Source organism: Oryx dammah, unplaced genomic scaffold, assembly GCF_014754425.2.
Source record: "Oryx dammah isolate SB20612 unplaced genomic scaffold, SCBI_Odam_1.1 HiC_scaffold_11227, whole genome shotgun sequence".
Lineage (NCBI taxonomy): Eukaryota > Metazoa > Chordata > Mammalia > Artiodactyla > Bovidae > Oryx > Oryx dammah.
The window spans coordinates 1,489,841-1,506,073 of record NW_024080620.1 but is presented as its reverse complement, the minus strand read 5'-3'; the positions used below and the strand labels follow the sequence as shown (position 1 = coordinate 1,506,073).

The following is a 16,233-nucleotide window of genomic DNA, read 5'->3' as shown; positions in this document are numbered from 1 at the left end:
CTCAGGAAAGCAGTGTCCTCGGTGGGATATGTCTGTGTTCTGAGAGAGTATCCTAATAGTGTAAACAAATACAATGCCACTCTGGTGACATGCTGTGAGCCTGTCCCTGAAAGCTACCCAAATGACTTCTGGGTGAAATGGCAAAATTAAGTTTTCAGATTTATGTTAAGGGATCCATTCTGGAATCATGATGCTCTCCAAGATACTGCCCTCCTTTTAGGCTGTCTGGGCTCCTTACCAGGCTTCCTCAAGCTTGTCTTGTCTGGCTTTCTAACTTCAACAATATAGGAAGATAAATTTGTTTTTTAAAGCACCGTGTAATTAGAGATCATTTTAAAAATATTGATTAAAGAACATGAATCTCTGTAAAGAACAAAGAATAGTATAATAAAAACTATTAAAGCCATCTTTGAAGTCATCTACCTTTCAAAATTCTGTTACTCTTACCCTTAACTAACTCAATCTAAATAAACACTAAAAACTGTTAATTTGTAAAAATTACTTATTATTCCAATTTTATCACAAGTAGTTTAAAAGTCCTGTCATGAAAAACTTGTTTCTTCATTTTCTTTTTACTTTTTCTGTTTTTAAATGTAAGTTTGAAATATCAAGCATTTTGTCCTTTCAAAATACCTTTCTTAGATATTAGATTAATGGCTATAAATGTCTATATCTGACTCATGTTAAGTTGAAGGCAAATAGCTTGAGATCATTGTACAGTAACATTTTCTAAAATTACATAATAAATTCCCCTCATTGACTTTCCATTTACTATGGCTAGTAGTATTATAGACACTTATTTTAATGATGTTACTAATAGATGTATTTAACAAGTTATACCAACCCAAGTTTTCTTTACACGAAAAGATGCATTCTTCTTATTACAATTTTAACAAAGCAAATTTTTAAAATCCACTCACTAAGTGCGAACCATGTTTGTTTCAGGCGAAAGTACATGCTTATGTCAGTCTGAATCCCAATGGTATATGCATTTAAGTGAGAACCTGGCTGCTCCTCAAGACGGCTGTATTCTAGATAACAGCGCCATATTCCTTGAAAAAGAGAGAAAAGTAGACTAATATAAAATGTTATTTTCTGAAATATAAGCATACATCTACATGAAATTGATTAGCATGGTCATTTTTACAAAGGAAAGATTCCTATTTACACATTAAATATTTTATGTGCATCCAACAGTGTAAATGTACTATCATATGCAATATAAATTTTTTCAGTATTTTCTTTGCATGACCACGGCAACACCCGATTTTAAATGTCCTTTTAATTAGAAACAACTTTAATGTCCATCAGTAATGACTGGTTAAAAATATTATAGTATATTTGCACAGCAGAATACTGTATTTCCAGATAAACAGGAGAAAGTCTCTAGTGATAGTGAATGATCACTAGATGCTTTGTTAAATGAAAAAAAGTAAAAAATTATAAAATTATAAAAATTATATAAAATATTCTATAATTCATATAAGAAGTAAAAATAATATATGTATTTTCTTATGCATACCTAAAGTATCTCTGGGAAGATACATAGGAATACAGTATTTTCTGTATCCCTTCACTTTCAAACTTTCAATTTCCTTATGTTTTTGTAACTTCTGTAAAGAACACAGCTCCAATTTGTATGTTTATATTTTAATCTGACCTGATATCTCTGTATTCTAATTGATGAGTTTAATATATTTAATGTATTGCTATATCTACTTTTGTTTCAACCTTCTTTGTTTTTGTATTTCCTGTTCTACTTTGTATCAACACTTCCAATTGTTGTCCTTTAAAAACTGATCAGTTTTTGTTTGTTAACTTATATTCTGTTTTCCCCCTTTACTGGTTTAGAGATATCTACTATATTTTTAGAATAAATTACTCTTGAATATTGACTGTGTACTTACTAACCAAGTCTAAAGTCAATCCAGGAAATATAAGAACCTTACATTATTCAGTAATCATCCCAGTCTGATTATTCCTCTGTATTTTACTTATGTACAGTTGTAACTCAAAAAAATTGGATATTATCATTATTTTGTACAAAGTTTCTTAAGTTCTGTGCTGTGCCGATAGTCCCTCAGTCATGTCCAACTCTTTGTGACCCCCATGGACTATAGCCTGCCAGGCACGTCTGTCCATGGGGATTTTCCAGGCAAGAATACTGGAGTGGGTTGCCATGCCCTCCTCCAGGGTATCTTCCCAACCCAGGGATTGAACCCAGGTCTCCTGCATTGCAGGGGAATTCTTTACTGTCTGAGTCACACATTTACCAATTAATTTTCTCTGCTTACCTTTCATTCTTAAATCTCATACATTTTGGCTGAATCATTTTTCCCTCTAGAAGTAGGCACTCCTTTAGTATTAATATATGTCTTCTTGTAAACTCTAGTTTTTACTTATCTTAAAATATCTTCAATGTTACTCTCATTCTTGAAAGAGAGTTTTGCTGAGTGTATAGCTATAGGCTGACCATTATTTTTTTCTTAGCTCTTTGAAGGTATTATTTTGCTCCTTTTGTTGCTGTCAAAAAGTCTTCTTCAGCTTATCTGTTCCTTTGTAGGCAATCTGTCTTTTCTCTCTGATCGTTTTTAAAATATTTTGTCTTTGGTATTCTGAACTTTTGCAATGATTAATTTCTTGCTCTCTAATGTATCATTCCAAACAATATACAAGCATATTTTCCTTTCTCCCACCTTAAAGAGTAAAACAAAAGAAAGTCTACTTTGGACAGTCTTACCCCTATTCACTGCCTGATTTCTTGTCCCTCGTTGCAATGAGTCTCCCAAATAGCCATGAATATTGTCTGTCTATAATTCCTCTCCTCCAATCTTCCCTCAATCCACTCTAATTAGGCTTTTCTTCCTCATTATGCTGCTAAAACTACCCTAATCAGACACCAATGGTCTTGCCATATTTATGTATCCAAAGTCTATTCTCAGTTCTTATCTTTCTTGACCTATCTGCCTCATTTGACATGGTTCATCACCCTCTCCATTGTTTTTTTTTTAACTTGGCTTCTATGACATCACATCCTTTTAGTTTTCAAAGAAGATCCGTTTCTCCTCAGTAGTCTTTGCTGTTCCATCTTCTCTCTGACCTCTTAATGTTGCAGGGCCTCTGAACTCAGTCTTTGGTCCACATCTCTACCTACACCTAATTTCTTGGTGATCTCAGCCATTCTCATGGCTCTAATAATCCTGATTCCTAAATATATTTATTTAGGCTAACTATCTCTTTCTAACTCTGTACATTCAACTGTATATTCAACTGCCTATGTGACATCTCCATCTTAATGCCTAATAAACATCTCAGACTCCACATATTCAAAATTACACTTCTGATCAATCCCCTTTCTAATCCAAGCTTGCTCCACTCACACCTTTCCTGTCTCATGTGTGCATGCTAAATCACTTCAGTTGTATCCAATTCTGTGTGACCCTATGGACTGCAGTCTGCCAGGCTCCTCCATCAAAGGGATTCTCCAGGCAAGAATACTGGAATGGGTTGCCACTTCTTTCTCCAGGGAATCTTCCTGACCCAGGGATCAAGCCCAGGTCTCCTTGCAGGCAGATTCTTTACTGTCTGAGCCACCAGGGACTAAAGTCATGATCATTTCACATCTCTCCTCTGCTCAAAACTCTACCTTGTCTCCCTACTTCACTCAGAGTAAAAATAATCTAAGTCTCTGGTGCTCCAGAAATGCCTCATCTCCTTTATTTGGTACCACTCATCCATGTAAGCATTCTAACCATTTCTTCAACATGCTCCCACATTTAAGACTTTGTTCTAACTGTACTTACTGTCTGGAACTTCTCCTGTATCTCCAGGGGCTAATCCCATTTTCTCCTTCAAGTGTTTTCTTGGATCTCATCTCAAAAATGCCTACCCTACTAATACTGCAATTTGTACTCCTTGCCCTACCATGCTACTCTCTATCCCCCTTCAGTGTCTATTATTTCTTTTTTTCTGTGGCAAGTATCACCTTCTAATAGATAATTTGCTTAGGCTATGAGCATCAAGAGAGTAAGAACTTCTGTCTTTTTGTTTACTGTTCTTTCTCAAGAGCCTAGAATAGTGCCTATATATAGCAGCTGCACAACTGATATTTGTTGAATGAATAAATGAAAAAATATATGACTAGATGTGGATGTCACTTCCCTTATTCTTCTTGGTAGAGCTTCCTGTATCTTTGAATTTATATCTTTCATCAGTTCTAGAAAATTCTCAGTCAATCCCTTTCAAATATGCTGATACATGTTAGGCCCTTCTCAATCTATTCTGTATCTCTCTTAAATAATCATATTTTGTCCTTTGTTCACGTTCTGGTGTATTTTGAGTAATTAATTCAGAGTTTCATCTTTCAGTTCATTAATTATCTATTTTACTATTTAACTTATTTAATTTTGAATATAACACTTTATTGCTTTGTTTTGAAAAGTTCTATTTGGTTCATTTTCATGTATGCCTGAATATTTTTGATGATTTCTTATTTTTTAGTTGTATTTTTAAATTCTTAAACATTAATTCATGTTCTATATCAGTCCATATCTGAATTTCTTAGTGACCTCAATCTGAGGTTTATCATTTCTTTTGTTTCTTGCAAAAGACCGTTTCCATACATGTTTGGAAATCTTTGATTGCAACTCATACATTGTTCATTTTAATCTGTTGATACCTGGTGATCTGAATTGAAGATGCTTCCATCTAGAAGGGATTCATATTTATTTCTATTGGCAACCAAAGGGTACTACCAAACTAGGGTCACTTTATGCATTTTCCAGGATCCAGGACCTACTCCAGCAGTTTCAGGCCTGACCCTCTACTCTTCTGCTGGCTCTGAGTCTCCTGATTGTAGCACTGGTATGATCCACCCGTAATCTCACATGTGCCTCCTGCTCAGTTCCCCACTTTTTAGCTTGTGGGTTGAAAATGGTTTTGCTTTCTGGGATACTTCATTTCTAGTAAGCTCATGAAAAAAATAAAAATAAAACAATACAATATAATATGCCATCATTTCATATCAAAAGAACCCTTCAGATTATTTAGTTCATTCACACTAGTGGATGTGAAAGTCTCAGCAGTTATTTTCCAATTTATTTTTCTATTCCTATCTCATTCCTGTCCAAGTGTGTGTTTGTCATTAAAAGTATGTTCCCTGGGCTTCAAGTCCTCTTTCCTTAATAATATTCCTGCATAATAAGAAAATAATAAATACCATTTATTAAACAATTATTATGGCGGCTAAGTACTTTATATACATTGTTTATTTAACACTCAGAGATTCCTGTTATACAGTTGAGGAAACTGTGAAATAGAGAACTATGTACTTGCAGAGAGCTGTGCTTTTTCCAAATTCCAAATACATATTTATATCCATGGTATTATATGGCTATCCCCTATGTAACTCTTAATTTTTTATAATCAATGAGAATTGTTCACACGCCCAAACTCTAAGACAGAAAAGGGAAGTGGATACTCTGAGCTCTGAGGAAGAAAACAAAGGCTTTTTGACAAAAAGTTTTCTTGGGAGTTTCAGATTAGGAGACAGCAATTCTTATATTCCTTCATGAGGTTCATGGGCAGCTGCACAGCATGAACAGATAAGGAATGATACATGAAGTCACCTAAACAACTGTTGAGAAACTCTGAGGATAATGAGCACCATAATAATAACCCAAGACATACTGAGTATTTACTGTGTTCCAGGGACTGTTCTAAGAACTTTATATTCATTGTCTCATTTAATTCTCACAGTAATGGTATGATGGAGATACCATTATTGTGTTGATGATATGGATAAGGAAACTGAGTCTTATAATCATTCAGAAACTTTTCCAAGTCCTCCAGTTACATTATAGAGACAGGACTGGAATTCAAGCTAACTATAGATTTTGGGTATTTTACATTCTTATACTGATATGTGTAAAGCTCTTCTTTGGGTGACAGAAACGAGATAGTGTTATTTTGGTATCTGTGACTATAAAAGTCTCATTGTCGATGTAAATGGTATTGTAGAAAAATCATTCTTTTGAATAGAAACCTCTCAAACATTCACATACTGGCTCATACGTTTATTAGAAGACTGAAAAGAAGGGCTATACTGTTCACCGATTCTTTGCGACCCCGTAGACTGTAGCCCGCCAGGCTCCTCTGTTCATAGAATTCTCCAGGCAAGAATACTGGAGTGGGTAACCATTTCCTTCTCCAGAGGATCTTCCCAACTCAGGGATCAAATGCAAGTCTCCTGCATTGTAGGCAGATTCTTTACCATCTGATCCACCAGGGAAGCTCAATTCTTTTTTTAATGTTCGAATTTCACCTGTACTGCATTTGGCAGAACTGAGTTAATAATTAAATTTCAACCTAGAAGTAAAGTAACTCTCCATCCAATAAGTGTAATTCAGAATACTTGCCTCTAGAGGGTGATGGCCCATTATGGAGTACTGGCCAATTATTAAAGTGTGTGACAGTACCTGGATTAAAAGTCTTAAGTTGAAAGAGAAAAATAGATCGATCACACATCTATAACTATGCAGACCTGGGCCTTTGATCAGATAAAAAGTAAAAAGACTAAAAGAAATGATCTGAAATAGTTTTCATTAACCTAAAGGGGATTCTTTTCACCTCCTTCGTAATACTCATGAGATATGAGGTCAAAGACTGTAGAGAAAAAGAGAAGAATATTTTGAGAGCACTTGCCCCCGTCCCCATGATAAAGAAGAAGGAAGTAACAGAGACACTGTATGCAGAATTAAGTAATTTTTCTCAATTTAACACCTTTAGGAAGACAGTAAAGAAGGATTAAATTCACTGGAAGTAAAATGCTTTCTGGTAGTTGACAATGGCAACTGCAAAGAAAAAGATATATTTGGTGATTTTAAGACGGGTGGATACCTACCATAAGCTATGATTCCAATCACACCAAAGGTGAAGATCCAGAAAAGCAATCCAGCTGTGAACCTCAGGAGCATCACAAACATCCAGCTGAGGAACATGGCGATAGTCAGGCCGCTGGAGGATAAAAGGCACAACAAACACAGGGGGCCAGTGTGCTAAGCATAACAAACGTAGCAAGACAACACTTATTTCTATTCAAAATAATTCTTGATTATTTTATCTGACTGTAGAAACATTTATGACATTAAAACATATAAGCAATTCTTTCTGGTAAGACTTTCAAGGGAAACAATAGGATCATCAGAACTTGATAAATGAATCATTTTTGGTGCCTAGGTAAATGCAAATTCTGTGTCCATAGTTGTTTCAGGAAAAATCACAATTCCTATCTGCTGCAGTCCTATTTTTTCCTTCATACTTATGCACCAAGCGATAAGCAACAAAGCATATCCATGAGATGTTATTGCTGCTCTATATACCTGGTCACTAATGAAAACCGTATGTGATATAACTAGCAGTAAAAGAACAATCTTGGGGCAGAAAGACAAGCAAAATAATTGTCCTACACGGCTCCTGAATCCATGATTTTGTAGCCATTATCATTCTGGTCTAATTATCTCTAATCGTTTGTGATGTCTAACATCACCAGACATTTATTTCAGATCCCCAGTGATCTGTGGGCCATTATCTGGAGCCGGAATAAGGCCTCTGTGTCTCCTGGGCCATGTGACTTTATCAAGCAATCAAGAGCATGACTATTTTCCTTGTTTTAATTTCTTCCTGGGGTTTGATTGAGTACTGGAGGTACTTCTTCCCAACCCCACTATATATCCAGGTTAAAGGCATATTGGCTTTTTCTAAGTGATTTCATCAAAGAGAACTCACTAAAATTGGAAATCTGGCTGATGCCTCTATTAAGACCTAACACTGCTGGTGATATCTGCAAGTTTCCAAATAGCAACAGACAGCCTGGCACAGTTACCGAGCTTATTGTCTTCAGATGTTATCTTTAAGAAGAAACTATTAATAATACTGTCACTGGATAGATGACAGCATGTACCAGAGTACCTTCTCAGTGCATAGTCTTACAGAGCCTGGACTTTTAGAAGCAAACCACAGATACTTTACTGCTGAAATATGCAGTGTGATTGAAAAATTATTCTATGGCGTGAGACAAGAGGGTTATTAAAAGAAGATTGGGGCAGGGGGTGGGAGGCGTCCCTGGTGGCTCAGTGGTAAAGAATCCTCCTGTCAATACAGGAGACACAGGTTCAATCCCTGGTCTGGGAAGATCCCACATGCTGCGGAGCAACTAAGTCCGTGTGCCATTAACTATTGAGCCTGTGCTCTAGACCCCCAAACTGCAACTACTGAAGCCCTTACCCTAGAGCCTGTGCTCGGCAACAAGAGAACCACCGCAATGAGAAGCTTCCACTTGCTGCAACTAGAGAAAAGTCTGTGTAGTAACCGAGACCCAGCACAGCCAAAAATAAAAATAAATAAAATAAAAAATTTAAAAACAAGATCAGAGGGGAAAAATAAGAAATATAGTTCTTGACTACTTGTGTTTTTAATTCCCACTTAAAAATTCTGAGTACACTAAGTGCCAGCATGTCAGTGTTTGGCTTTATATGTATGAAACAGATGAGAACAGAAGAGCTGATAATAAAGGGAGGTGTTTATGTGCTAGTGTTTAGTCCCTAAGTCCCTGATTTAGAGACTATTTCAGTGTGTGTGAGGAGGACAGGAGAATCTGTTATAAATTATACCTTTCTCAGGTGAGAGTAGAAAAGCCAAAATACAGAAGAGAGAAATTATCTAGTGATATTCAGGTCTGACAATAGGGGCACCAGTTTCCTATCAAGTGTAACACTACAATCTCTGCCATGGAGATATATCCTGAAATACACACTGAAAATAATTACTCTGTTTAAGACAAAGCATAACAATGTAAAATCTCATAATACTATCTAGTTTTATAGCTCTAAAAACTGCTGCTGCTACTGCTAAGTCACTTCAGTTCTGACTCTGTGCAACACCATAGGCAGCAGCCCACCAGGCTTCCCCGTCCCAGGGATTCTCCAGGCAAGAATATTGGAGTGGGTTTCCATTCCCTTCTCCAATGCAGGAAAGTGAAAAGTGAAAGTGAAGTCACTCAGTCGTGTCCGAATCCTAGCGACCCCATGGACTGCAGCCTAGCAGGCTCCTCCCTCCATGGGATTTTCTAGGCAAGAGTACAGGAGTGGGGTGCCATCATCTTCTCTAGCTCTAAAAACTACTCCCTAGTATTTTACACACAATATAATTTTGACTTTATAAGCACCTTACTTAAATATACCTATCTTGTCCCCCTAGTACTTTTGTAACTGTTTCTTACACCCACATTTTCTATGTATCTCTACTGTCCAAGAACCACACTAGGACTCTGGAAAGCAAAGAAGAGACAGACATAGATTATAGTTTATAGTTCATAGTTCATAGTTTATCAGAGGGAAAGAGACAGGTAAATAAAATGCAAGATGGTAGGTGCTATATAGAGGATAGGATATGTGTGTTTACATATATGCCGTGAAGAGATACCCCACACCCAAGGTAAGAGAAACCCAAGTGGGATGGTGGGTGTTGCAAGAGGGCATCAGAGGGCAGACACACTGAAACCATACTCACAGAAAACTAGCCAATCTAATCACACTAGGACCACAGCCTTGTCTAACTCAATGAAACTAAGCCATGCCCGTGGGGCAACCCAAGATGGGCGGGTCATGGTGGAGAGGTCTGACAGAATGTGGTCCACTGGAGAAGGGAATGGCAAACCACTTCAGTATTCTTGTCTTGAGAACCCCATGAACAGTATGAAAAGGCAAAATTATAGGATACTGAAACAGGTACTCCCCAGGTCAGTAGGTGCCCAATATGCTACTGGAGATCAGTGGAGAAATAACTCCAGAAAGAATGAAGGGATGGAGCCAAAGAAAAAACAATACCAAGCTGTGGATGTGACTGGTGATAGAAACAAGGTCCAATGCTGTAAAGAGCAATATTGCATAGGAACCTGGAATGTCAGGTCCATGAATCAAGGGAAATTGGAAGTGGTCAAACAAGAGATGGCAAGAGTGAACGTCAACATTCTAGGAATCAGCAAACTAAAATGGACTGGAATGGGTGACTTTAACTCAGATGACTATTATATCTACTACTGTGGGCAGGAATCCCTCAGAAGAAATGGAGTAGCCATCATGGTCAACAAAAGAGTCCGAAATGCAGTACTTGGATGCAATCTCAAAAACGACAGAATGATCTCTGTTCATCTCCAAGGCAAACCATTCAATATCACAGTTATACAAGTCTATGCCCCAACCAGTAATGCTAAAGAAACTGAAGTTGAATGGTTTTATGAAGACCTACAAGATCTTTTAGAACTAACACTCAAAAAAGATGTCCTTTTCATTATAGGGGACTGGAATGCAAAAGTAGGAAGTTTAGAAACACCTGGAGTAAAACAGGCAAATTTGGCCTTGGAATGCGGAATGAAGCAGGGCAAAGACTAATAGAGTTTTGCCAAGAAAATGCACTAGTCATAGCAAACACCCTCTTCCAACAACACAAGAGAAGACTCTACACATGGACATCACCAGATGGTCAACACCGAAATCAGATTGATTATATTATTTGCAGCCAAAGATGGAGAAGCTCTATACAGTCAACAAAAACAAGACTGGGAGCTGACTGTGGCTCAGATCATGAACTCCTTATTGCCAAATTCAGACTTAAATTGAAGAAAGTAGGGAAAACCGCTAGACTATTCAGGTATGACCTAAATCAAATCCCTTATGATTATACAGTGGAAGTGAGAAATAGATTTAAGGGCCTAGATCTGATAGAAAGAGTGCCTGATGAACTATGGAATGAGGTTTGTAACATTGTACAGGAGTCAGGGATCAAGACCATCCCCATGGAAAAGAAATGCAAAAAAGCACAATGGCTGTCTGGGGAGGCCTTACAAGTAGCTGTGAAAAGAAGAGAAGCGAAAAGCAAAGGAGAAAAGGAAAGATATAAGCATCTGAATGCAGAGTTCCAAAGAATAGCAAGAAGAGATAAGAAAGCCTTCTTCAGTGATCAATGCAAAGAAATAGAGGAAAAGAACAGAATGGGAAAGACTAGAGATCTCTTCCAGAAAATGAGAGATACCAAGGGAACATTTCATGCAAAGATGGGCTCAATAAAGGACAGAAATGGTATGGACCTAACAGAAGCAAAAGATATTAAGAAGAGGTGGCTAGAATATACAGAAGAACTATACAAAAAAGATCTTCATGACCCAGAAAATAACGATGGTGTGATCACTCATCTAGAGCCAGACATCCTGGAATGTGAAGTCAAGTGGGCCTTAGAAAGCATCACTATGAACAAAGCTAGTGGAGGTGATGGAATTCCTATGGAGCTATTTCAAATCCTGAAAGATGATGCTGTGAAAGTGCTGCACTCAATATGCCAGCAAATTTGGAAAACTCAGCAGTGGCCACAGACTGGAAAAGGTCAGTTTTCATTCCAATCCCAAAGAAAGGAAATGCCAAAGAATGCTCAAACTACCACACAATTGCACTCATCTCACATGCTAGTTAAAGTAATGCTCAAAATTCTCCAAGCCAGGCTTCAACAATACGTGAACCGTGAACTCCCTGATGTTCAAGCTGGTTTTAGAAAAGGCAGAGGAACCAGAGATCAAATTGCCAACATCCGCTGGATCATGGAAAAAGCAACAGAGTTCCAGAAAAACATCTTATCTCTGCTTTATTGACTATGCCAAAGCCTTTGACTGTGTGGATCACAATAAAACTGTGGAAAATTCTGAAAGAGATGGGAATACTAGACCACCTGACCTGTCTCTAGAGAAACCTATATGCAGGTCAGGAAGCAACAGTTAGAACTGGATATGGAACAACAGACTGGTTTCAAATAGGAAAAGGAGTACGTCAAGGCTGTATATTGTCACCCTGCTTATTTAACTTCTATGCAGAGTACATCATGAGAAACGCTGGACTGGAAGAAACACAAGCTGGAATAAAGATTGCCGGGAGAAATATCAATAACCTCAGATATGCAGATGACACCACCCTTATGGCAGAAAGTGAAGAGGAACTAAAAAGCCTCTTGATGAAAGTGAAAGAGGAGAGTGAAAAAGTTGGCTTAAAGCTCAATATTCAGAAAACAAAGATCATGGCATCCGGTCCCATCACTTCATGGGAAATAGACGGGGAAACAGTGGAGACAGTGTCAGACTTTATTTTTTTTGGCTCCAAAATCACTGCAGATGATGATTGCAGCCATAAAATTAAAAGACGCTACTCCTTGGAAGGAAAGCTATGATCAACCTAGATAACATATTCAAAAGCAGAGGCATTATTTTGCCAACTAAGGTCCATCTAGTCAAAGCTATGATTTTTCCAGTAGTCATGTATGGATGTGAGAGTTGGACTGTGAAGAAGGCTGAGCGCCGAAGAATTGATTTTTTTCAACTGTGGTGTTGGAGAAGACTCTTGAGAGTCCCTTGGACTGCAAGGAGATCCAACCAGTCCATTCTGAAGGAGATCAGCCCTGGCATTTCTTTGGAAGGAATGATGCTGAAGCTGAAACTCCAGTACTTTGGCCACCTCATGAGAAGAGTTGACTAATTAGAAAAGACTCTGATGCTGGGAGGGATTGGGGGCAGGAGGAGAAGGGGAGGACAGAGGATGAGATGGCTGGATAGCATCACTGACTCGATGGACGTGAGTCTGACTGAACTCCGGGAGTTGGTGATGGACAGGAAGGCCTGGCGTGCTGCAATTCATGGGGTTGCAAAGAGTCGGACACAACTGAGTGACTGAACTGAACTGATGTACACACATATACGTACATACACAATGAATGAGGAACACAGAGGTGTAAGTAATTTACTATATCTAGTGAAGTTAAGAAGATATCATAAGTGACACAAAAGCTGATTTTAAATAATGAGATGAAGTTTCCCAGGGCACAGGGGAGGGTGTTCTAGGAAAGATAATAGAATGTGCAAAACCACAAGGGTTCAATGGTCTGAGAATGGGTGTGCTACTTGCTGTGTTTAGAATATAGGGTTAGTCAAGGAATGTGGATGGAGATAAATCTGAGAAAGTAACCTGGATAGGTTGTAAGAGTTCTTGTAAGTATCTGAAGAAGTTTCCACTTTATTCTTTGATTACTAGCGAATCATAGTTGCCTTTAAGGTACTTAAGATACAAGAAGGTGACACAAAAGCAAGATAGTAATGACAGCCTTAGGGATATCAAACACATATACCTGCTCTGGAAGACTGACTACATTTTGGATTCATGTCAATGTATGGCAAAACCAATACAGAATTGTAAAGTAAAATAAAAAATAAATTAAAAAAAAAAGAAATGCAAATCTTATGTCTGAAAATTTGAAACCTCTTCCTCCCTTCATTTATCTTTTTCAGCTTTTCATAAGTACAGTGAGTCTGATGATGATGATAACAAACATTTTGTGGAAGGGCTGTGTTAAAAAATAAGAATGATCCTTTGGAGATCAAGGGAAGGACAAATGTTATATGTGGTGAAAGGCACACACATACCACAGTGAGGCCCCATGGGACTTGAAATATATGAATACTCTTACTAGTAATTTAATGAGTAAAATTAAAATTTACATTCTTATAACTTTCTGCTAATATTGGGCAGATTTCCAAATATTTGGGGCTCTTCATTCTGTCTGAAAAAGAAACTGGCAGGAACTGAAATCTGAGTCAATCTCTCATTCATGAATATGAATGGGGAATTTGATGAAAGAAATTCTACAAAGATAAACTCAGAATGGGGCTGGAGATGAAACACTTATGTTTTCACTTACATGAGAATCCAATACCATGTTGTTGCATAGTCTTCAAACACCTTCACTCCAATTGCCCTTGCATCAAGGGCTTTATTGATACCACTGAATTCAAAGAAAAAAAATCAATTATTTTTTGACTACCATTAACGAGAAATGTTCTTGTTATGATAAAAGGGACTTGGAAGCTGATATTCTAAGCATATCTTTAGAAACCATTTATCGCTAGTGACCCTTTTGCTAGCCACAATAATACATGAGGTGTCACTTTGGTGAACCTACAAAGGTAGCTACAGCTACACACAGAGGAAGCATTGCTTTCAAGAGTGGTAAACATACCTCTTTTCCAACATATGCAACATGCCCTCAGTGTTGCAGAGACCTCACTATAAGACATGAATTTAAATAAAATCAGCTTCTAACTTATAAAATTCATAGAACTAAGAGTGAATAGGCTATTTAATTTCCCCTTCTTAATCTTCTGACACTCTGTAGCAGAAGGCACAAAGAGGCATATGCAGAAAAGTACACAAATCATTAGCATCCAGTTGGATGGGTTATCAAAGCAAACACACTTGGTAAGTATAACTCAGTCATTCCTTCCCACCATGTGCTCCAATTACAATACCTCTCCCTTCCCCTAAAATAACCATAATTCTGACTTTTGTGATTATAATTTCCCAGTTTTCTTAGTTGTACCATATATATATATGCATCATAGTGTAATTTAATTTAGTTGGGCTTCTCAGGTGTCACTAGTGGTAAAGAACCTACCTGCCAGTGAAGGAGACATAAGAGATGTGAGTTCGATCTCTGTATTAGGAAGATTCCCTGGAGGAGGGCATGGCAACCCACTCCAGTATTTGTGCCTGGAGAATCCCAGGCAACCCACTCCAGTATTTGTGCCTGGAGAATCCCACGGACAGAGGAACCTGGCAGGCTACAGTCCATAGCGTTGCAGAGTCGGACACGACTGAAGCAACTTAGCACACATGTGCTTGCTTCAAAATTTTATCAATGGAATTGTACTATTAGTACAATACATTTTTGCAATATATTTTTAATTTTAAATTCAACAACTGAGCTATGCAATGATACTCTGTGTTTATATTTGTATACACAGATCTGTGTGCATGAGAAAATTATATTTCCAAATAACATGGAACACCACAATGCATGCAGCCAAGAGAAACAGAAAATTTACTTCACTGTAAGTAGTAATAGAAATTCAACACAGTACTAACACAGCAGCATCATGGTTGTTTCACTTAAGGCTCCCTTCCATTTAAAGCAGCTGGCAGCTTTATTATTTCAGTCATTTTTTAAAAAATGATGCTTTAAAAAATCATGGGTTTTTAAAATTATGCTCATCCAAAATAAATTATATTAAGGTGTTTCAATATGTTTCCTGATGTCTCATTTATGTACCTGTTCATGATGAAAGACTTAACCATTTTGAAAAACATAATTGTTCTTTCAAATTCATTCCACTTTTTCCTTTGGCTTTCTTAACGAACACATACCAATTTCTCCAATCCACAGTGACATGAATATTTCAGAATAAACATAATTTTTCCTCTATAACACTTAACCTAACAAAGCTTTAGTTCAGGGATAATAATGGGGTGCATAAAATTGAAAATGGGGATGTGATCTACATACTTTGCAGCTCTTCTGAGTTCTGCAGCATTTCTTGTCTTTCCACTTCCATCATCAAACACTGTCTTATTTCCTACTGTTAAAGTGCCATTTTTAGTAGAGAAGTCTGGGAAACATCTCTGGAGAACTATAAAAATAAATTAAAATTATGATAATCACTTTTCTTTCTTTACGATGTCCTCTCTTTCTTCAGCTTTCTGTTTTTTATAATTAAAATGCTTACTTGCTAGACACTACATAACTTGCTCAGTATAGATAACTGCCCATTATTTGATAATAAGACTTTTTGATGATTCTAAGACAGACATGGGAAGTAAATACAATCACAATCTGAAGCTACATTTAAACTTGATTATTTCATACATGATATATCCATTAAGTAGCCATAAGCCGGACACATAGCACAGGTTTTATAAGAATAATACTGACAACCTCGCTCTCATACTAAACACATCTTAATAAAAAGTCTACATTTACTTGAATTATTAGGTGAATTTAGCTTTGTTATTTTTTAAAAAATTCTTAGATATTCCTTGAGTGAAACCTTGAAAACCAGAGTTTAGTGAATAATTCTTTGAGAAATAAGCATCAGCTCAAACTTTAGGCTACTAAGATAACCGAATTTTTATTTATAAAACGTTAATAATTTGTCTCTATTCCAGCTTTTTCATTTATCAGATTTTTAGAGGGGCTGGAAATGGAAATATAAAGCCATCAAAAATGGCCCATATTTTGTCAACTAGCATGATTTCTGAGAGTTTGTCATTCAATCTTTTATGTACTTTTTAATTCAACCAAATCTTTGCT

General features: G+C 37.1%; 1 protein-coding gene across 1 annotated transcript in view; it reads right to left on the bottom strand.

Moving 5' to 3' along the window:
* Positions 1–16,233, bottom strand: part of LOC120861081 (choline transporter-like protein 5) — a 123,550-nt gene that overhangs the window by 32,340 nt on the left and 74,977 nt on the right. Inside the window, exons 6-9 of the mRNA XM_040236745.1 lie at positions 15,430–15,553; positions 13,789–13,872; positions 6,902–7,014; positions 921–1,052 (exon numbers count right to left, since the gene is read on the bottom strand). Of these exons, the coding sequence (XP_040092679.1) occupies positions 921–1,052; positions 6,902–7,014; positions 13,789–13,872; positions 15,430–15,553 (453 nt within the window). The remainder of the gene's footprint in view (positions 1–920; positions 1,053–6,901; positions 7,015–13,788; positions 13,873–15,429; positions 15,554–16,233) is intronic.